Source organism: Oncorhynchus mykiss, chromosome 10, assembly GCF_057628025.1.
Source record: "Oncorhynchus mykiss isolate SJ-2025 chromosome 10, ASM5762802v1, whole genome shotgun sequence".
Lineage (NCBI taxonomy): Eukaryota > Metazoa > Chordata > Actinopteri > Salmoniformes > Salmonidae > Oncorhynchus > Oncorhynchus mykiss.
Genome location: NC_143031.1, coordinates 75,388,807 through 75,412,666, shown reverse-complemented (window position 1 = coordinate 75,412,666; position 23,860 = coordinate 75,388,807). Strand labels below are relative to the sequence as shown.

Sequence of the window (23,860 nt, the reverse complement as noted above, 5' to 3'; positions counted from 1 at the left end):
GGGAAGGAGAGAAAGGTTGAAAAAGAGGAGGGAAGGAACCTGAGGAAGAGAAGAGCCTCCTGTAGCGTCCAGATCATCCTACGGACCTTGATACCATCCTACGATCGTCAGGGAAATCATTCAGGATCATATTTCTTAGAGACCATTCAGGTGTATTCTGACTCCAATGACTTTCTCGTTCAACATGTTGGTTAGCTTTACTCAGCCCCTCCTCTACCTCCACAGGGCTGGGAAACTGACCTGCATCTGGGGTTAAAGAGAAGGATTACTGCACTGTAGGGGAATGTTTGTCTTGCATTTATCAGGTTATCATTCTGTTCTATTTCCTTTAATCACATTGTTCATGCTATCTAGAGGTTTTGACATGTGTAACAAGTGGTTAATCATTCAAATAAACAGTGTGTGTAGAGAGAGCAGGGCATAGAGGGTGATTGGTGCGTCTGTGAAATGTTGTATTTGTCGTATATAGCTGTTAATTCATCTAAGTGGAAATTCGGGAGCTACATTGTGATAATTTACTATCACCTCATGCTCACAATTCCAAACGAATCCTAACTTTTTTGCTTGGTTTGACAAATTGTAACCCCAAAAATACATACTACTATTGTTGCTTCTATACTATTGAGTGGTGTTCTCTATTGAACTGTATTGCTGTTTGTTTTATAAGAAGTGTGGAATAAAGGAAGTCTGATTGATTCAACAGTTCAGGTCCCTGTCTGTCTGTCTGTCACACACGATTACAGCATCTCATCAAACATGTATCGCCCGTCAGTGATGAATGCACCTGTATTGGCTCATAGCAGGATTTTAACAAAACATATGCTGAACAAAAAATATAAACGCAACATGCAACAACGGCAAAGATTTTACTGAGTTACAGTTCATAATGGGCTCCCGAGTGGCGCAGCAGTTTACTAAGGAACTGCATGGCGGTCACATACAGTGGCGCACAATTGGCCCAGCGTCGTCCGGGTTATGTTTTGGCCGGGTTAGGCCATCATTCAACCGCTGGTGGACATTCCTGCTGTCAGCATGCCAATTGAATGGATCTGGAGAAGGTCTGTATGGAGGAGTGGGCCAAAATCCCTGCTGCAGTGTGTGGAAACCTGGTCAAGAACTACAGGAAACGTATGATCTCTCTAATTGCAAACAAAGGTTTCTGTACCAAATACTAAGTTCTGCTTTTATGACGTATCAAATACTTATGTCATGCAATAAAATGCTAATTAATTACTTAAAAATCCTACAATGTGATTTTCTGGATTTTTGTTTTATATTCTGTCTCTCACAGTTGAAGTGTACCTATGATAAAAATTACAGACCTCTACATGCTTTGTAAGTAGGAAAACCTGCAAAATCGGCAGTGTATCAAATACTTGTTCTCCCCACTGTATATACTGTCCCAACCATTTAAAAAAAAATGTATCCCCTTTTTCTCCCCAATTTCGTGGTATCCAATTGTTAGTAGTTACTGTCTTGTCTCATCGCTACAACTCCGGTACGGACTCGGGAGAGGCGAAGGTCAAGAGCCATGCATCCTCCGAAACACAACTCAACCAAGCCGCACTGCTTCTTAACAGAGCGTGCATCCAACCCGGAAGCCAGCCGCACCAATGTGTCAGAGGAAAAGAGGAAACAGAGGAAAAGAGGAAACTGTAAACCTAGCGAGCTGGTCAGCGTGCACTGCGCCTGGCCCGCCACAGGAGTCGCTAGTGTGCGATGAGATAAGGATGTCCCTGGTGGCCAAACCATCCCTAACCCGGACGATGCTAGGCCACGATGCTTTCCTCCTGAAAGATCATTTGCCTTTTATGGACTACCTCAGACATCAGTATGTCTGTTAGTTAGCATCAACATAACTATAATCTGTGGGTTGGTGCAGTCCCTCACCTACCTCCACAGAGCTGGGAAACTACCCGGCTGCCTAAGGAGTCAAAGAGATGCTAACTGATATAGAACACCCCCCCCCCCCCCCCTCTCTCTCTCTCCGTCTCCATTCCAGTTGCTAAAATCACAAATCCACATATCATCACAGAGGAATAAATAAACACCCACACACAGGTGTTCAGGCTGTTGATGGATTTGCCTAATAGACATGTGATTCCTCTCTGTCCGGAAGATGTAAAGTAAATGTGACACACCTCACAGGAGAGACAGGTTCCCACAACACAGGTCTGACACATTTTGGTCTTGTTAATATCATGATATTAAGCTGTATGTTGTAATATGAATAGTTGATTTGTTGTACATGACTTGTGATTTAGTACACCCTGTTGAAGAGAAACTCGTCTTGCGTACCTAGACTGTTTGTTGTACAATATCTACTTAAGCTGACTGTCTGATGCTACGTTTAATAATGTACCATTATTTGCTGATACATTTAATATTATTACATTACTATTGTTACAAACTGCTAAAGATGACCTATTCTCATGTGTGGATTGGGTCTAGTATACAAAACTGTATGTCTTTGCAACATATATACAGTTTGTTTGTAGTTGAAAAGTTGTAAGAATATTAATTGAAAGGCAATATTTTTAATATTTTGTCATAATGTTGTACATTTCAGTTGAGAAAGATCACAGATCGAGGGGTGCTGTTGGCTCTTCGAAATTTGAATCAGGGATACATGGGTCATTAGCCCGGTGAGAATGTTTCCCAGTAAATCATTTTCAGTATGAGAAGAGAGTGTTTGCATGTGATTCATGTACATAACAAGTACGTGGCAGTTGTGAAGATATCCTGCCCAGCTGAAAATAATAATAATAATCATATCATCCACTTCAAAAGAGTAAACAGTCATTTTCCCTCTTCCCTCAAAACAGCTACAAACAGAATAATAAGAAAATGAACTCCTCCGAGATCAGTTCTGACCAGCTCCAGCCAACCAACAGCACTGTTAGCCTGTTGAATTGTCTGGGCTCCCCCAGCTTTACAGGTAGCGTTGTTGTCATGATGATAGACTTCACCTTCGGTGTGCCAGCCAACGGCTGGTCTCTCTGGCTCATCTCTAGCGGCGGGTGGAGTCTCATCGAGTCCGAAATCTTCACTTTGAATCTGGTCTCCATGGAGATGGCCAGCACTCTCCTGTTCATGTTGTCGATACTCAACGTTTTCACACTGCGTAACCTGTCCTTGGAATTGGCTTTTAATTTCATGTATGGTGTGGTCTTTGCAGCCAGGCCTCTGTTCCAGTGCTGTATCTGTGTGGAGCGCTACCTGGCGGTGGTCCACCCTGTGGTCTTCCTGAAGTACAAACCCCTGAGATACAGGGTGGGGTGTTGTGGTGTAGTCTGGCTCTTAGTTCTGGTGTTCGGTGTAATAAACTACAAAATATTATCTGTATACAATAACTTGGGCATATTCCTCCCCGTACTGTCAATGGACTTGTTCTGCAGCCTCTCCATTCTCAGGGTTCTTAAGAAGCCTGGCCCGGGAGATGGAGGGAAGGAGAAAGAGGGGGGAAACCTGCAGAAGAAGAGAGCTTTCAGGATCGTCTCCATCATGCTGGTGATGCTGCTGGTCAACTATGTACCAACGATCATCATGGCACCAATGATACATATATTTTCAGATAAGGAAAACCTGTGTGAAATAGCCCCACCCCTTGTCTCCTTCTCCATTATGGGCAGTTCTGTCCAGGCCCTCCTCTTCCTCCGCAGGGCTGGGAAGGTGCCATGTCTCTGTGCAGGCAGGGGTAGCGGGGAGAACAACTAGGATTGTAATAAAGGTAGACTTAGCATATTTGGCCAAATTCCACAGAATGACCCAATCGAGAGGCTTATCTTCTCAGCACTTGTTGTCACGCAACTATCACATTGAGTGAAGCAAACGTGCATGCGTTCTGAGTGGGTACAACACAAGTGCTGCCTCTTACATCGTGTCAACTCTGTAATATCTGTGGTTCCCATATCACTGAGTCTACTTAACGTAAACAGCAGGAAACAGATGTAACTTTAACAGTAGCATGTTTCTGTGGACAACTACCAGTGGAATAACATGATTATATGTGACGTTATGTAATTCATTATGAATGTAGAACATTATAATAATCACTTGATTATATGTGACGTTATGTAATTCATTATGAATGTAGAACATTATAATAATCACTTGATTATATGTGACGTTATGTAATTCATTATGAATGTAGAACATTATAATAATCTCTTGATTATATGTAGCGACACTGGTGTTTGGTAAGATGGCTATACTTTATTAACTGGCTTTGTTGTCATTGTATTATAATTTTACGTTAAATGATTTGACAGTTTAAGTCTATACAATCTAAATGAATCATTTCCTCACTACATAATGTCTTCTTCATCGTGTGTAGTCTCATTATTCATGTTTGAACTACTCATGTCGTGCTGATGTTTGGTGTATGTTTGATAATGATGAAATTAAATTGTGAGCTAGAGAAAGATCTAGAATCTGTCTCTTTTGTATTTCCTTTTTGGAGCCTTTCTTCCTCAAGTTTCTTGCACGTTATTGTGGTAGTAATGTCAAGCACAGTATAATACAATGATACTGTGTTAAATATCACTGCCCTTTAGGCTACAGTATATGATGACTAACAATACTGAACGATGACACGTGTATTTCAGGGTTAATATAGCATGAATTATTAACTAATACGCCTATTTACACACTTGTTTAAGTACTTCACTTGAATCTATTGCATGAGGATACTGTATCTTTACAAACACACACAAGTTTTTTTCTAGCAGTGATTTACTTATTTGGCATCAATCTTTACTCAGTCAGAGAGATGCAAAATCTACACCTCTCACTCAGAGAGTCCTTCTGTGACACTGTTACTATATTTGTCTGGAAACAATGATACTGAATGCTGATTGGTTAAAACCGTATACATGTATGCAACATGATGGTTTTATGAATGAATGTGTGAAGACAAAGATCAGCCTTTATCTGTCTATATCAGTCTGGATGAGCCCCACAACTATTCCTGCTGTTATCCTTCTCTATTCAAAGTATTGTAGTAGTAGTACTAAGAATCACAAGTAGATGGCGCCTAATGTCACACACCAAAACAGCAAGTTGCACCTCATCACTCAAAGTAAAAACAACTGAAAACTCCTGACTGTAGGCCTATACTGCCTAATTCCATTGGGTTTGGTGATGGCAGCCCTTTAGTCACCGCACATTAGCCTAATAATATCAGCCTGACAGGTTGGCAGAAGGGGAAAAAATATATTTGCATGGGATCGATTACACAATGCTCTCTGCCGAGTAGGCCAAAATGCAGTGTGCTTTAGTCCTTTTGCCTAATGAGTAGTTCATCCCTTTGCCTAATGGGTCAGTCCACCCTTTGCCTAATGGGTCAGTCCTCCCTTTGCCTAATGGGTCAGTCCTCCCTTTGCCTAATGGGTCAGTCCTTCCTTTGCCTAATGGGTCAGTCCTCCCTTTGAACAAACACACACCATTCTCTAAATGACTTCACGTTTTGTTATTAAGTTCATGCAGATTTATGTTCTCAAAAAAATTGAAAGTTGCGTGATGTTTCCACTTACCTGTGATCTTGTCGATCAACACAAACGTTTTTTAAGTGCATATTTGGGTTATTCAGGTCTAGTTCGATTCAGCACCTTCTAGCTATTGTCATAATGTCATAGCAGCTTAAAAACAGGTGACAGCGCAAGAGAACACACCCATGGGACAAGCTGTAGGCCTACTTGCTGGGTCAACCAGGCTTCTTACGTAGACAATGTGTATGAATAAAACCACAAATGTTGTCGTATTCCACATTAAAACAAATCTAGCCTACTTTCAAATTACACACTTGAAATTGTCAGTCAATGTCAGTTGATCTGCTGCACCACATTCACACACAAGGCACGTCAGTCATGTCACTCACGTCACTAACATCACTCACAGCTGCTGAGCTAACAATCCTCTCCTTCTAATTGTGTCTGTATGGTGTCTGTGTGGCTACTAGAATTCTTCAAAGACTTACAAATCATTAACTCTTTATTTGCACACTCAAGGAGTATACAGTTACAGCACTTAGACTTTATGTTAAATAGCATAACCGTGAGGCGGATCCTGAAGGGGACTTGAATAGGAGAACCAGTAAGACGGGTGGTAAGATCTGTCTACCTACATGTACGTATTACCTCAATTACCTTGACTTACCTGTGCCCCTGCACATTGACTCTGAACCGGTACCCCCTGTATATAGCCCCGCTATTGTTATTTTACTGCTGCTCTTTAATTATTTGTTATTCTTATCTCTTCCTGTTTTGGGGGTATTTTCTTAAAACTGCATTGTTGGTTAAGAGCTCGTAAGTAAGCATTTCACTGTAAGGTCAAATCAAATACCTGTTGTATTCGGCGCATGTGACAAATACAATTGGATTTGATTAGATTTTTTAAGCTCTGTGTACTTTTCCTCCAAGACAGGACACCATTGTAGTTGAATGTGCTCGGAACCACAAAAGCCTTACCTCTCGTGATAACATTTAACAGGTGTAGCCTGTGTCTGGCAAGCCTAATGATATGTTATTAGACCTACACCGCCCGCCACTCTCTCACTCAAGAGTAAACACATGTAATACGGTTGTGTGCGTCAAGGGGCCACCATCTCTGGGGAAATGCTACCTTAGTTAAGGGGGTTTAGGCGAGAGAGTAAAGAGAGGTACTGCTAGAACAGTGCCATGAGTTAATCCTTACAAATCCTTTAGAGGATGTCAGACAGGTGTGGAAAAGGAGAGAGAGAGAGAGAGAGAGGCAGAGAGAGGGAGAGCAAGAGAGGCAGAGAGACAGAGAGAGAGAGAGAGAGAGAGAGAGAGAGAGAGAGAGAGCAAGAAAGGCAGAGAGAGAGAGCAAGAGAGGCAGAGAGAGAGAGAGAGAGAGAGAGAGAGAGAGACAGAGAGAGAGAGAGAGAGAGAGAGAGAGAGAGAGAGAGAGAGAAAGAAAGATAATTAAATGCATACCTGAACCTGGTCGGCACACCTGTCTGGCTGGTTGGATTGGCTGAGGGAGGGAGGAAGGAACCAACTGTAAAGTCTGCAGTTACTCCATCATGATGACAACATCCTCAGTTTAACTTTTGATACCTGTTGAGAGCAGTGAGGAAAAGACAGAAAGAGAGAAAAGGGGAAAAGTGTGTAACAAGGAACAACAAGATAGAGGAGGGGGAGACTGACAGAAGACAGGACACTGGACATTATCCACTTGGAAGTCTCAAGGACTACAGAACAGGTACTAGGTCCATCTCAAAATGATAAAGTCCTAGCTAATAAGCAAGCCTTTTGCATATATTTTCATGTGGGCCAGTGCATTGTGTGTGTGTGTGTTTCTCCAATACTAGCCTATTGTACACCTGTCACATGATGGATCACAAGTAGGTTTGCCAGTAGTGCTTAGTTTGTAGAATTGCTACACTTCATCAGACTTGGTATGATAGTATTATATTGGAGCTAGCTCTTTTCCATTCTCTAAATATACACCAGGAGGAGCCATGTGAATTTGTGAAGAAAGCCTAAGCATATGTAAATGTGGGGAAAGTCTCAGGTTGAGACCCAAACTTAGTCCTGAAAAATGTAGAAGTACTGAGACTAGGAAGGCGTAGCTACTTTGCATGTGTCTCCTTCAATATCTAACTACAGTAGGCCTCAACATAGATGTCACTTAAATATCTAGTTAACAATAGCTAGCAGTAGAGTAAACTCAAAAACACAGACCATCTCCCTAGTACTATTCCACAGTAGGCCTAGCTCCTTCTAGCCAGCTAGCTACTTCTCCCGTAGGTAGCTAACTACAGTATATAGGCAGGGCTCCGAAATGAAGGGTGTCCTGTTGTCCCGGTGATGATAAAATGTCTGGAATGTCTGGGAAGATTCAACCACTCTGGGACAGTTCTGGGAGGATATATCTAAATTCATACAACTACTGTACATACAAAACACGTAATAATAATACGCTGTTAAAGCTAATGCAAGAGATTAGAGCGTTTAGCTTAAAATGTTAATGAGCTGTTACTTCTGCACATGTTAAGCGCAGCAATGCGCACTAAGCAGTAGGTTATGTGTCAATGTTCCAAAATGCAATTCATGGGAACACACTGTTCTAAAGAGCTACATTCAGGCTACACAGAATAGATGTACATACGCTAGTATTACAATGTTGACCTTTTTACAGGCCATTTTTTCATGTGAATTTCTGGCTCAGCCCCATTTATCTACTTCAGTAGCAAATTAAATGACTGTGAATGACATAGGTTCTCAAGTAGACCCATGTTGGCATATCAAAACTTTAAACAAAATATGTAGACTATTTTAATTTTGGATGGTTCATCTTCATTTTGGGGCGATTTAAATTGCACTTCGGAACGATTCTGGGATGGTGATAAAAACGGTTAGTCTATTGGATAACTATGTCAACTCCACTCTTGCTGTGAAAAAAAAAGGACTTCCGACTTCAGTGCTTTCAAATGAGTTCCGACATTGAGCGTGGCCTCCTGTGGTCTGATAAAAACAAACAATAATAAATAAAAAAAGAACATCATTTTTATTTAAAAAGGATGTGCCTCTTGGGCCCCTTATAGGCTCGATCCCAGCCCCTAACTCACAATTGATCCGTCACAATAGTTTAGTATGCAGTTTATTTGAATGTTAATAATCAGTTACCCAATCAAGGCAGGGCCAGCCCCCTACCTCTTCTCTTCCCCCATCTGATGATTATCAGAGCGGCAGCAGGCAGCAGCAGGCTGTCTACACTCACTGAGAGCTCCTGAGTCTTCCTGTGGTTGGCGGTTGCAGTAAAAAAGTACTAATTATATACTACATGCATACTGTACATATAATATATAACCCTTGAACTCAACTCTGGATCTCAAAGCCAGTTCCACTGCATTTGTTCATTGATCCCCTCTAATTTACTGATTGTGGCTGTATCCGGCACCGACAGAGATGGCCGCCTCGCTTCGCGTTCCTAGGAAACTATGCAGTACTTAGTTTTTTTATGTATTATTTCTTACACTGTTACCCCAGGAAATCTTAAGTTTTATTACATACAGCCGGGAGGAACTATTGGATATAATAGCAACATCAACTTACCAACATTACCACCAGGAATACGACTTTCCCGAAGCGGATCCTCTGTTTGGTCCACCTCCCAGGACAATGGGCCGCAGAAGGGGCAGACGGAGCGGTCTTCTGGTCAGGCTCCGTAGACAGACACATCGCCCACCGATCCCGAGTATACTACTCGCCAATGTCCAGACTCTTGACAACAAGGTAGACGAAATCCGAGAAAGGGTTACCTTCCAGAGAGACATCAGAGATTGTAACATTCTCTGTTTCACGGAAACGTGGCTCACTAAGGATATGTTGTCAGAGTCGGTACAGCCACCTGGTTTCTTCATGCAGCGCGCCGACAGAAACAAACATCTCTCTGGTAAGAAGACGAAGGGGGTGTATGCCTTATGATTAACGAGTCGTGGTGTCATCATAACAACATACAGGAACTCAAGTCCTTTTGTTCACCTGACCTAGAATTCCTTACAATCAAAAATGCCGACCACATTATCTACCAAGAGAATTCTCTTCAAGTATAATCACAGTCGTGTATATCCCCGCAGACACCTTGACGGCCCTGAAAGAACTTCAATGGACTCTATGTAAACTGGAAACCATATATCCTGAGGCTGCATTTATTGTAGCTGGGGATTTTAATAAGGCTAATCTGAAAACAATGAATAAGCGACCCGGGCTGGCAAATTTCTGGATCATTGTTACTCTAACTTCTGCGACGCAAGCAAAGCCCTCCCTCGCCCTCCTTTCAGAAAATCTGACCACGACTCCATTTTTGTTGCTCCCAGCTAGGTCTGCTCAGGTCTGTTCAACGCTGGTCAGACCAATCTGATTCCACACTTCAAGATTGCTTCGATCACGTGGACTGGGATATGTTCCGGATAGCGTTGGACAATAACATTGATGTAATTGCTGATTCGGTGAGCGAGTTTATTAGCAAGTGCATCGGTGACGTTGTACCCACAGCGACTATTAAAAGCTTCCCCAACCAGAAACCGTGGATTGATTGCAGCATTCGCGCAAAACTGAAAGTGCAAACTACTGCTTTTAATCAGGGCAAGTTGACCAAAAACATGACCAAATACAAACAGTGTAGCTACTCCCTCCACAAGGCAATCAAACAAGCTAAGCGTCAGTATAGAGACAAAGTAGAGTCACAATTCAACGGCTCAGACACGAGAGGTATGTGGCAGGGTCTACAGTCAATCACGGACTACAAAAAGAAAACCAGCCCCGTCGCGGACCTCAATGTCTTGCTCCCAGGCAAACTAAATAACTTCTTTGCTCGCTTTGATGACAATACAGTGCCACCGACACGGCTTGCTTCCAAAACCTGTGGGCTCTCCTTCACAGCAGCCAACGTGAGTAAAACATTAGTAAAACGTAGTGGAGAAGGTGGAAAGTTTTAAGTTCCTCGGCGTACACATCACAGACAAACTGAAATGGTCAACCCACATAGACAGTGTGGTGAAGAAGGCGCAACAGCGCCTCTTCAACCGCAGGAGGCTGAAGAAATTTGACTTGGTATGGCAAGTCACCACCTCTCACAGGATGGCCAAAAAGATCATCAAGGACAACAACCACCCGAGCCACTGCCTGTTCACCCCGCTATCATCCAGAAGGCGAGGTCAGGACAGGTGCATCAAAGCTGGGACTGAGAGACTGAAAAACAGCTTCTATCTCAAGGCCATCAGACTGTTAAACAGCCATCACTAACAATGAGTGGCTGCTGCCAACATACTGATTCGAATCTCAAACCACTTTAATAATAACAAATTGGATGTAGTAAATGTATCACTAGTCACTTTAAACAATGGCACTTTATATAATGTTTACATATCCTACATTACTCATCTCATATGTATATACTGTACTCTATATCATCTACTGCATCTTGCTTATGCCTTTCGGCCATCGCTCATCCATATATTTATATGTACATATTCTTATTCATTCCTTTACACTTGTGTGTATAAGGTAGTTGTTGTGAAATTGTTAGATTTCTTGTTAGATATTACTGCATGGTTGGAACTAGAAGCACAAGGATTTCGCTACACTCGCATTAACATCTGCTAACCATGTGTATGTGACCAATAACATTTGATTTGATTTAGACCTGGGACACCAGGTCGGCGCAATTAATTATTTAGTTGAACAGAAAACTAGCAGGCTCCGGGCCTCGAAGGGTAAGAGCTAAGTACCCCTGATATGTAATATTAAAATAAATAATCGATACATAATATATTTCCTTTATTATTATATATATTTTTTTAAGTAAATCATTTTTTTTGCTCTCTCTTGGGTCTGCCACAGCCTGGGCCCACCACGGGCCTGGGACCCCCAGGGGCTTCTGCCCTGGTAATCTCCTGCATTAATCTGGCCCTGGTCCCTTGTGTGTTGGCCTATATAGGAGCCTACCACATTTTGAGTTCTATCAACTTTAAGTCCTGTGTGACTGTGAGTCTTGTCCCACAAAATATGTGTCTTTGATAGCCAGCTCTGTACATTTATCTGCATCCAATAGATGATGGAAATGGAAGTATTATGTCATTGATTTCACGTTGCCTAGTCACCTGATAGTTGATGAGAAGTAGTACTCAAGGTACAGATGCATGATAAGAGAGATGGCAAGTGCCTGTGGATTTTCCTGCAAGAGAACATTAGTATGAGATAACACAGTGAAGGAAGTGAAGAAGTGCATTCTATTTAAACCAGTATGGCTTTGGGTGACAAAGCCAATCATGTCATTCATGTCATGCATTTTATCAACAAATTCAAACACTACTAACTTATAAAACAAAAGGCTGATTTGTCCCCAATTTTGATCAAATATTCCGACCTGTCACTTGCGGTCACGTTGCGCTTATGAAAATATATATAATATCGTAAGGATGTGGTAGCCTAAACCTACTGGTGATGTTAAACATGTGTTCTTCAATCATTTTTAAGATCTGACATGCCATGCAGCCCAGTGCAGCGCAAGACATGTCATAGGCCAATGGTTAACCAATCATATTTTTCAAATCCTGAAAGGCAAAATTCCAGGTAACCTTGGAGTGGAAAGTTATGCCTTACAAGTTTGCTTCTGAGGAAGAGCTGCAAAAGTAAGTAAGTAGCTGTATTAGGTGGAAATACTGTATAGAAGGTCATTTCGTCAAACTTCATTCAAAATATAGATGTTGTTCTTGAGACAATATGTGTAGGCATAGGCAGATGTTGCAATTGGAGGATGCATTTGGGCATATTCTATAATGAGATTCAATATACTACATCTGTCCGTACAAACGTTGAGAAATGATGACGTAATTTAAATTTGTATTGCTCTCTTCCACCTTAAACCCCATGAGCTCTCTCTCTGTGTGTGTGTGTGTGTGTGTGTGTGTGTGTGTGTGTGTGTGTGTGTGTGTGTGTGTGTGTGTGTGTGTGTGTGTGTGTGTGTGTGTGTGTGTGCGTGCATATGGATATTTTACATGTGGCCACCCTAGTATGGCTACTGACATTAACCATAAACAAATGAAAGATAATAATAAGTACTACGAACATGATATACCCTGGGTGGTCATGACATAGGCTGGGTGGTCATGACTTAGGCTGGGTGGTCATGACATAGGCTGGGTGGTCATGACATAGGCTGGGTGGTCATGACATAGGCTGGGTGGTCATGACATAGGCTGGGTGGTCATGACATAGGCTGGGTGGTCAAGGCATAGCCTGGGTGGTTTTGACATAGCATGTGTGGTAGTGACATTGTCTAGGTAGTGATTTGTGAAAGTAACATTGTGTGAGCCCCAAATAGCAGTTTAGGTTACAGAGTGCAAACGAGTAAGTGAGGATTACTAGCAGTCTTATTTTGTGTTTTAAACATATTGCCTAGTTATAGTGCATGTTTAAAGATGTTTCCTGTCAGGCAGAGGCTGTGGCCTAACAACAGCCTGAAGGCCTATTGATCCTTGTTTTCTCCAACCAGACCAGGTTGTTTTTACCATGTTGCAATAGGCGATAGTATCAGCGCTGGTTGAGGTCTCCTCTGTGCTGCCGGTCCTACTTCATTCCACCCCCTGTCTGATGTGACAGATACAGGCCTACTGTGTGAGCTAACTAGGGTAAACATCAGTCAGAGTGCACAGACCACATTCTTCTACATTATCTCACAGGCAGCCATGCTTGACTGAGACAAATGTTCCTTTGTGGAGGACACAGTGTGTGTGTGTGTGTGTGTGTGTGTGTGTGTGTGTGTGTGTGTGTGTGTGTGTGTGTGTGTGTGTGTGTGTGTGTGTGTGTGTGTGTGTGTGTGTGTGTGTGTGTGTGTGTGTGTGTGTGTATGTGTGTGTGTGTTAAGTAATACAGTGCTGACAGACATTACCTAAACAAAAGGGACATTTACACACACTCTCAATCCACCTAATACCTGGGAGCTCCTGTCCCCTAGCTGCAGAGATCCAGATAAGTAGCCCTACCAGCCAGCCCTAGCGTCTCACCGGCCCCAGCCTCAGCCTCAGCCCCAGCCCCAGCCTCCAGCCCCAGCCCCAGCCCCAGCCCCAGCCCCAGCCCCAGCCCCAGCCCCAGCCCCAGCCAGGCTCCCTCTGGGCTGGGCAGATTCCTCTCAACAAACTTTTTTATGACACCTAACACTTGTGTTCTGTTGCCCCCTAGCTGCAGAGCTCCAGACCAGTAGCCCTACCAGCCAGCCCTACCGTCTCCCCTGCAGAGCTCCAGACCAGTAGCCCTACCAGCCAGCCCTACCGTCTCCCCTGCAGAGCTACAGACCAGTAGCCCTACCAGCCAGCCCTACCGTCTCCCCTGCAGAGCTACAGACCAGTAGCCCTACCGTCTCCCCTGCAGAGCTCCAGACCAGTAGCCCTACCATCTCCCCTGCAGAGCTCCAGACCAGTAGCCCTACCAGCCAGCCCTACCGTCTCCCCTGCAGAGCTACAGACCAGTAGCCCTACCGTCTCCCCTGCAGAGCTCCAGACCAGTAGCCCTACCAGCCAGCCTTACCGTCTCCCCAGCAGAGGTCCAGACCACTAGCTCTACCATTTTCCCCAGAATGGCTCTCTCCGGACCGGGTGGCTTCCTCTCTGAGGATCAGTTCATCTGTTCTATCTGCCTGGATGTGTTCACCAACCCAGTCTCCACACCCTGTGGTCACAGCTACTGTCTGGACTGCATCTCCACCTACTGGGATGGTATGTATTGTGGATTTGTATATACTGTAGACTACCTGAAATATAAGTGTTTACATAGGCCTATATACTGTACACTACCTGAAATATAAATGTAAATTTGTTTGTATGTTTACATTGGCCTATATACTGTATATTACCTGAAACATAAATGTACATAGGCGTATATACTGTATATTACCTGAAACATAAATGTACATAGGCTTATATACTGTCTATTACCTGAAATATAAATGTACATAGGCTTATATACTGTATATTACCTGAAACATAAATGTACATAGGCTCATATACTGTATATTACCTGAAACATAAATGTACATAGGCTTATATACTGTATATTACCTGAAACATAAATATACATAGGATTATATACTGTAGACTACCTGAAATATAAATGTACATTTGTTTGTATGTACATGAGCCCAATACATGCAACAACTTACATCCATGCAATCTTATTGGTTGTTTCCTATTAGTAGGCCTATTTCATCACATCCCCATTCAGAGATCAATTGTATTCCGCCATGTGAATGAATGAAATGAACTGTAACTTGTTGTTGAAGGAGGAGGAGGGAAGACGTGTGTGTGCCCGCTGTGTAAGGAGAGCTTCAGGAAGAGGCCGGAACTTCACATCAACCGCACCCTGAAGGAGATCACCGAGCAGTTTAAGAAGATGGCGGACGGATTGGACCGGGGGGCCATGGTGTTTGAAGGAGGGATTGAGAGTCAAGGTTGGGGTGGCGGTGGAAATGAGGGGGTGTCATACGGGGTTGAGCGTCCTCCGGTCCCTCCAAGACCCCCAGGGATGGGTGTGATGCCTGGGGATTTGTTGTTGGAGATGAAGACCAGGTTCCAACGACCTTCGAACTCCAGAACCCCTCCGCCCGTCCTCCACCCCCACCCGCCCTCACCCTTCTCCTCCAACACCACCGCCCTCTCGCCCCCCGCCCCTCCTGTTGTCCCACGCAGATACACCCTGAGCGGGCCGGCTGATTCCTTCACCGATGCGCCTCTCTGTCCTGAACACCAGAGGGGGCTGGAGTTCTTCTGCCGGACAGACCAGACGTGTGGGTGTGCAGTGTGCATGGAGGGAGAGCACCATGGACACCAGGTTATACCAGCCAAGAGAGAGTGGCTCATTAAGAAGGTAGGGAGAGGGACAGAGGTGGAGGAGCAGAGGTGTGTGAACTAATTCTGATGGAGATGTAGGGTACTCCAATTGCAATGCTACTACTGTAGAAATGAAAACATACTGTATTACCCAAAGCTATATAGTCAGTTTAATCAACTCTACACAAAAGAGACTGGGTGATTGAAACATATTTAAATTGTGTTAATCACATGCTTCGAGTTAGAGGTAGATATGTACATACTAGGAATAAGGAATAAGTACATTGGATTATGTTGACTCAGGTCTGTTTCTGTATGCAGTCTCAGTTGGAAATCACAGAGGCAGAGCTGAGGGACATGATCACACAGAGAGAAAAGAAGGTGGAGGACATCAGGACATCACTGGAGAACATACAGGTGGGTGTCTGGAACACACACACACAGTACACACACACAGTACACACACACACACACACACAGACACAGACACACACACACACAGTACACACACACACACACTCTCCCTGCCCCTCATCATCCCTCTCTCTCCCTCTCTCTCCCTCCCCTCTTTGTCTTTCAATCCTCTCTCCCTGCCCCTCATCATCCCTCTCTCTCTCTCTCTCTCCCTCTCTCTCCCTCTCTCTCTCTATCGCTCTCTCTCTCCCGCTCTCTCTCTCTCCCTCTCTCTCCCTCTCTCTCTCCCCCCCTCTTTGTCTTTCCATCCTCTCTCCCTGCCCCTCATCATCCCTCTCTCTCTCTCTCTCCCTCTCTCTCTCTCCCTCTCTCTCTCCCTCTCTCTCTCTCTCCCTCTTTACCTCTCTCTCTCTCTCTCTCTCTCTCTCTCCCTCCCCAGGTGTGTGCGGAGCATGAGACAGCAGGCAGCATGCATATGTTCTCTGCCCTGGTGAGCTCTGTGGAGAGGAGCCAGGCAGAGCTGTTGGAGGTGATAGAGATGTCACAGCGGGCTGCACAGCACCGAGGACAGACCCTCATCAGAGACCTAGAGCAGGTCTCTTTTTATTCATTCATTTTATTTGAGTGAATGTTTTATTTCAGAGAGAATTGTTTATTTAATCAAGAGGACAATCATATCAATAGCAGAGAAGGCGGAGTTGACACAATATTATTAAAACTTAAATCACACGAAATGTGATGCATTGTACTAGATTTGGCTAAACAGCTCATTTACATCTTCAGTAGGTGATCAATAAAATCAATTCATGTTGCTATCTTTTTAAGCTACTGATATTGGTGATTGTTGTCTTTGTGACTGTGTTGCTACAATGGTTGACAAACCAATTCCCTCTGGGATTATTAGTAATAAAGTATTTATTGTCTTTTCTTTCCTATCATAGGAGATCTCTGAGCTGAGGAAGAGAAGCGCTACCCTCACCCAGCTAGCTCAGTCTGACGACTACGTACTTTTCTTCAAGGTTAGAGACTCTTTCTGTTCATCACATCTTTTCGTCTTTATTCATCCTTTTCAACAATTTCTACCTTTTTTGAAACCGTTTTTTCCTCTAGTTACCTTAGTTACAAGGTGAGGTACTTTTCCTTTCCATTCTCTTCATTTAAAATGATCTTGCCTCTTGTTTTTTCTAATTCATTTATTCCTCCATTCTCTTTATTCCTCTTCTCAGACATTCTCCACGCCGCCTCAGACCAGGGATTGGTCGGATGCTGTTGTGACCTCTGACCTCACCTCAGGGGCGGTGCTTCTGACTGTCAATCAAATGGTGGAGCGGTTTCGGGAGGAGCTCAAGAGACTGCCGGAGATCTGTGAGTTATGGCTGACCGTTGTAGAACTCCTATACATTCTATCTATGAGTACTATCAGTTTCAAAGTGGGCAAAACTGGTTGAAATTACGTCAAGATTTTACCACTTTTGCTCGCTGGGTTGTTGCAAGTGACAAACAGAGAATATCACCAATACTGTAGTGTTGAGACGGTCTAATTTTACTTTATGAGCACTACTAGGCTACAATACTGTAGTGTTGAGACGGTCTAACTTTACTTCATGGGCACTACTAGGCTACAATACTGTAGTGTTGAGACTGTCTAACTTTACTTTATGAACATGACTAGACTACAATACTGTAGTGTTGAGACTGTCTAACTTTACTTTATGAACATGACTAGGCTACAATACTGTAGTGTTGAGACGGTCTAACTTTACTTCATGGGCACTACTAGGCTACAATACTGTAGTGTTGAGACTGTCTAACTTTACTTTATGAACATGACTAGACTACAATACTGTAGTGTTGAGACTGTCTAACTTTACTTTATGAGCACTACTAGGCTACAATACTGTAGTGTTGAGACTGTCTAACTTTACTTTATGAACATGACTAGGCTACAATACTGTAGTGTTGAGACTGTCTAACTTTACTTTATGAACATGACTAGGCTACAATACTGTAGTGTTGAGACGGTCTAACTTTACTTCATGGGCACTACTAGGCTACAATACTGTAGTGTTGAGACTGTCTAACTTTACTTTATGAACATGACTAGACTACAATACTGTAGTGTTGAGACGGTCTAACTTTACTTTATGAGCACTACTAGGCTACAATACTGTAGTGTTGAGACTGTCTAACTTTACTTTATGAGCACTACTAGGCTACAATACTGTAGTGTTGAGACTGTCTAACTTTACTTTATGAGCACTACTAGGCTACAATACTGTAGTGTTGAGACTGTCTAACTTTACTTTATGAGCACTACTAGGCTACAATACTGTAGTGTTGAGATGGTCTAACTTTACTTTATGAACCCTAATAGGCTACAATACTGTAGTGTTGTGACTGTCTAATTTTACTTCATGAACACTACTAGGCTACAATACTGTCGTGTTGAGATGGTCTAACTTTACTTTATGAACATGACTAGGCTACAATACTGTAGTGTTGAGACTGTCTAACTTTACTTTATGAACATGACTAGACTACAATTCTGTAGCGTTGAGACTGTCTAACTTTACTTTATGAACATGACTAGGCTACAATTCTGTAGCGTTGAGACTGTCTAACTTTACTTTATGAACATGACTAGACTACAATACTGTAGTGTTGAGACTGTCTAACTTTACTTTATGAACATGACTAGACTACAATTCTGTAGCGTTGAGACTGTCTAACTTTACTTTATGAACATGACTAGGCTACAATACTGTAGTGTTGAGACTGTCTAACTTTACTTTATGAACATGACTAGACTACAATTCTGTAGCGTTGAGACGGTCTAACTTTACTTTATGAACATGACTAGACTACAATACTGTAGTGTTGAGACTGTCTAACTTTACTTTATGAACATGACTAGACTACAATTCTGTAGCGTTGAGACTGTCTAACTTTACTTTATGAACATGACTAGGCTACAATACTGTAGTGTTGAGACTGTCTAACTTTACTTTATGAACATGACTAGACTACAATTCTGTAGCGTTGAGACGGTCTAACTTTACTTTATGAACATGACTAGGCTACAATACTGTAGTGTTGAGACGGTCTAACTTTACTTCATGAGCACTACTAGGCTACAATACTGTAGTGTTGAGACTGTCTAACTTTACTTTATGAACACGACTAGACTACAATACTGTAGTGTTGAGATGGTCTAATTTTACTTTATGAGCACTACTAGGCTACAATACTGTAGTGTTGAGACTGTCTAACTTTACTTTATGAGCACTACTAGGCTACAATACTGTAGTGTTGAGACTGTCTAACTTTACTTTATGAACACGACTAGGCTACAATACAATATGTAGAGGATGATGTAGACCATCGATTCTCAACTGGTGGGTCGTGACCCAAATTTAGGTCGCAAGCGGTTTTGAATGGGTTGTGTGTGTCAGTAAAATAAACAAAAGATTTAATAAAAAAATACTCCAGTCTGAACTTAAACAACTTAAACCAGGTAGAGAGTGTGAATAAATGATAATGAACTTCCATTTTTTTTTAAATAATTTAATCTCTTTGTCTTCAATCACAGTATTTTCATTATAAAGCTATTAGCAGCACTATTTTGGTTGATTTTGTTGTCTCAAACCAGTGAGTTTATTAACAATCTTCATCAAGAACATGGGGCAAAATGTATTTATTGACAATGAAAGAGGTGGGAATGTTGTTCCCTTGTCATATAATTGCTATATTTAAAATCAATACAGAATTAAAAATAGTTTTTCAGAATATATTTTGCTGATTATTTTTCCCATTGCAAATATTGTGTCGTGACTGAGACAACCTGGTTAATTTAGGGTCCCAAGGCAGAACCAGTTGAGAACCTATAGACCCATACACTGCATTGTCTTTTGTTGGCCAGGTCTGCGTCCTCAACCTCAAACAGACCAATCCGTGGGGAGAAATATTCCAAGTAAGGTCTACATGCTCAAAGTACCATCCCATCTGTATCTTTTAATGTTAATTATGATCTAATATGTGTCTGATATTGATTAATGCATTCTCTTATGTTTGGCCAGGGTTGCGTCCTCAACCTCAACCAGACCAATCTGTGGGAAGATGCAGTCCAAGCATGATTTTCATTCATGCCTGTGTCACACTCAAAGTCCCAGCTCCTCCCATTCCGTGTGTCTAATAATCTATACGGTATTGATTTTATGTATTATTTTTTGTTTGGCCAGGTTTGCTTTCTCAACCAAACTATGCTGTCGGAAGAAATAGTCCAAGTAAGTCCAAGATAACATTCATGTCTCTGTCACACTCACAGACCCAACATATGTCTAATAATTCATGCAGTAATTGATTTCCTGTATTCTAATTTGTTTGGCCAGATTTACCTTCTCAACCAGACCAGTCCCTGGGAAGAAGTAGTCCAAGTAAGATTTTAATTAATTCACGGCTGCTTCTGTCACACTCATCCCTTTCCATTTGTTTCTAATAATAACACTGTATTTGATTACATGATATTGTTTTGCCAGGTTTGCGTTCTCCACCTCCACCAGAACACTCTGTAGGAAGTCCAGGTTTGGATTCGTTCCTGTTTCTTTCACACGCACAGGCCCATTCCATATGTGTCAGTTACCAATGATACATAAAGTGTCTAATTAAGGTATAATGACCGAGATGGTGGTGTTTGGAGGATAAATTGGCACAGATGCTGTTAGGCCCGAGATGAATATATCCTCCAAACACCTGCTTCGAGGGCATTGTCACTTTTATACAACGGGTTGCTAACATATTCAAATAACGATTGACATATTTTCATTAAAAGCATTAACTTGATTAATTTATTCAAACTATTTTATCCTTCCACAAGATATAAGCCGACACAGATCTAGGGTTGCTACCCGAGCCGGCTGGTCGTTCATTCTATCAGTTCGGTTGTCAGAGACGCGACCCAGTCGTTCAGTTCTGTATCTATGAATGCGATCCAGTCGTTCATTCTAAATGTTCCATTGCCATACTGGCTGGAAACGTTTATCCCTTGCTTGCTAGCTTGTCAACTACAGCTAACTTACAGTCACGTCAAACACTGCAGCCAGAATATCAACAGTAGCTGCATTAGCATTAGTTTAAGCTGTTTTCTAGTGACATTTATTTGGATACATCCACAACAATGAGATAATGAGGCGCGATTTCACCTGGATTAGAACATTTTCTATCTCGTCAGGACGCTGTTGTTCAGAGGACCTAGCCAACAACACAATAACTTCAAACTGAAGCTGGAACGACTGCAAACTAGCTGCACTTCGTCTCGTTTTACCTTTTTTCAATTGACATTTCTTGCTATACTGTATACCTAATGCCAGCTGATTCATGATTTAGACTGGCTGAGAAACGCTGCCTGTCTGTCTCATCCCGAATCCCAACAACTTCATTACCATGGGACAGCTGGAGATCCAATTTGAATATTGAAACGTTGTTGAAAATGTCAGAGAGACCAACAGCAAGGTTTATACAAATCTCCGCTGTTGAAAACTAAATGTTAGTCTAAAAGAATGTCTAGATGCTTTTTATAGTGGAGATAAAGTTCATAAAGTGCCTGGCTGGGCTGATGAGACAGTGGATTGCGCAGTCAGATGGAACAGAGTAAATAGGCATTTTAACGTGATAGATTTAGCCGGTGGTAACTTTTGGAATAGACACCGGCTGGAATGCGATTTTAACCCATCAGCATTTAGGATTAGACCCACCCGTTGTTTAATTACATGTATTTTTGTTTGGCCAGATTGGCTTTCACACCCTCAACCAGAGCAGTCAGTGGGAAGAAATCCAAAACCAAGTGAGGTTTTGATTCATTTATTAACTCAAAGTCCCAGTCATGTGATAATACATACAGTATTTGATCAGGGATTAGATGGTTTAACACCTCTCTTTCTCTTTCTCTCTCTCTCTCTTTCTCTCTCTCTCTCTCTCTCTCTCTCTCTCTCTCTCTCTCTTACAATCCAGAGGTGAGGAGAGTGCAGGAATATGCAGGTATGTACTTCCTTCTTCCTGTATCATGTTTTCTGTGTTCATGTGTCAAGCACATTCCTGCTAGTTATAGACACAAAACTGCTGATTGAACTCTTGATTGGTGATTGATAACTTTTTCTCCCTCTTTCTCTATGCCTCTGTTCTCTCATTTTCTCCCTCTGTATGTCTCTCTCTCTGCCCCCCCTCCCCTTCTACCTCTCCCCTCCTCTCCCTCTCAGTGGACATAACCCTGGACCCCCTCACCGCCCACCCACGCCTGCTCATCTCCGACGACGGCAAGCAGGTGCGCTGCTGGGACCGCTACCAGCCCGTGGCGGATGGCCCCGAGCGCTTTGACCGTGTGGTCTGCGTCCTCGGGCGCCAGGCCTTCTCTTCGGGACGCCATTACTGGGAGGTGAGAACAGAAGCAGGGCTGGTTTCATTCCAACAGCCATCAGGCTGAAGAACAGTGGCTCATAATGGGGCCTGATAGATGACGGGACTGTATGCCAGGGATGATGTGAATATACATGTGCTCACCTTCCAGTGTTGTTGTATTGCATGATGTTGTATTGTAGTGTATTGATTATGACTTTGGGTGATTTGTATTCGTAGGTGGAGGTGGGTGGGAAGACGGACTGGGACCTGGGCGTGGCTAGCCACTCCATCAACAGGAAAGGGAAGATCACAGTAAGCCCCGCCCACGGCTACTGGTTCCTGAGTCTCCGGGATAAGAACGACTACGCGTTCCGAACGGAACCGTCGACAGCGCTGGGCCTCAACCACAAACCCAACCGTATAGGGATCTACGTAGACTGTGATAAGGGACAGGTGTCCTTCTATAACGTGGACGCTAAGATGCTCATCTATACATTCACCGACAGCTTCTCGGATGTCATTCATCCCTTCTTCAGCCCTTGCACCAATAAGTCTGGCAGGAACGAGGCGCCGCTCATCATTTGTCCTGTCTCGATGCCTCTGGTGGACTGAGATGGGTTTTAGTTTTTTTTGTTCATTCCTAAAGGTAGTTTCCTTCAGTCTGTCCTTGTTCACTGTTCTTCACTGAGCCAATAGCACGGGACTGGATAGGTCAAAGCAATATGGGGGAAGCTATAGCTGATGCGCCCAATATACCCAGATGTCTCATGTCAACATAGGGAAGGGAACAAGGCTAGAAGAGAGGGAACAATTTTCTGGAATGAAATACAGTCTCTTAGAACCATTCAAAATGACCTCCTGTGTTCTATGGAGCTGACCAATGGATAATCTGGATACTGAGTCTGGATTGGACTGATCATTTTGACCAATACAACCGACTACAGTCCATCAGTCTGAGAATTAAGGATTTCACCATCTGTCCTCATCACACGATGGATTAATCTGTCTATATAGGGTCATATGTGTCTCACATGGCTCCCTATTCACATATAGTCTGCTTCTTTGACCAGAGCCCCATGGGCCCTATGTATTGCATTACTATAGGGAATAGTGTGTTATTTGTGACATAACCACAGTCATTACAAATAAAACATATTACTTGTACATTACAATCCAGTTTTTGAAGAATGTCCACAATAAACCAAATGTAAACTATGTGGACTGGGAGCCACTGAGTAAGACCCAGAGACAAACACAAAGACAAAGAATCCTTCATGAGCCAGTCAATTTAGTCATCGTATTCTACACAGAGTGGACAACTTTAAGAACACCTACAACAACTTTAAGAACACCTGCTCTTTCCATGACACAGACTGACCAGGTGAATCCAGGTGAAAGCTATGAGCCCTTACTGATGTCACTTGTTAAATCCACTTAAATCAGTGTAGATGAAGGGGAGGAGACAGGATAAATATGGATTTTTAAGCCTTGTGACAATTGAGACATGGATTGCGTATGTGTGCCATTCAGAGGGTGAATGGGCAAGACTAAAGATTTAAGTGCCTTTGAAAGGGGTATGGTAGTAGGTGCCCGGCTCACCGGTTTGTCTCAAGAACTGCAACGCTGCTGGGTTTTTCACGCTCAACATATTGGATAGCCTGGGGTGAATGAGACTGAATACTTTTTGGAAAACTATATTAGTGA

General features: G+C 42.8%; 1 protein-coding gene across 1 annotated transcript; it reads left to right on the top strand.

Annotated features, from left to right (window-relative positions):
* Positions 1–7,037: 7,037 nt before the first annotated feature.
* On the top strand, positions 7,038–23,320 carry LOC118936764 (uncharacterized). Its single transcript, XM_090187953.1, has 16 exons — positions 7,038–7,224; positions 13,710–14,242; positions 14,806–15,389; positions 15,674–15,769; positions 16,206–16,361; positions 16,708–16,785; positions 16,993–17,131; positions 19,686–19,736; positions 19,843–19,893; positions 20,005–20,049; positions 20,155–20,199; positions 20,302–20,346; positions 21,552–21,605; positions 21,773–21,799; positions 22,018–22,193; positions 22,394–23,320. Exons 2-16 carry the CDS (start codon positions 14,104–14,106, stop codon positions 22,766–22,768), a joined length of 2,061 nt encoding a protein of 686 aa, XP_090044079.1. The 5' UTR covers positions 7,038–7,224; positions 13,710–14,103; the 3' UTR covers positions 22,769–23,320.
* The last annotated feature ends 540 nt before the right edge of the window (positions 23,321–23,860 follow it).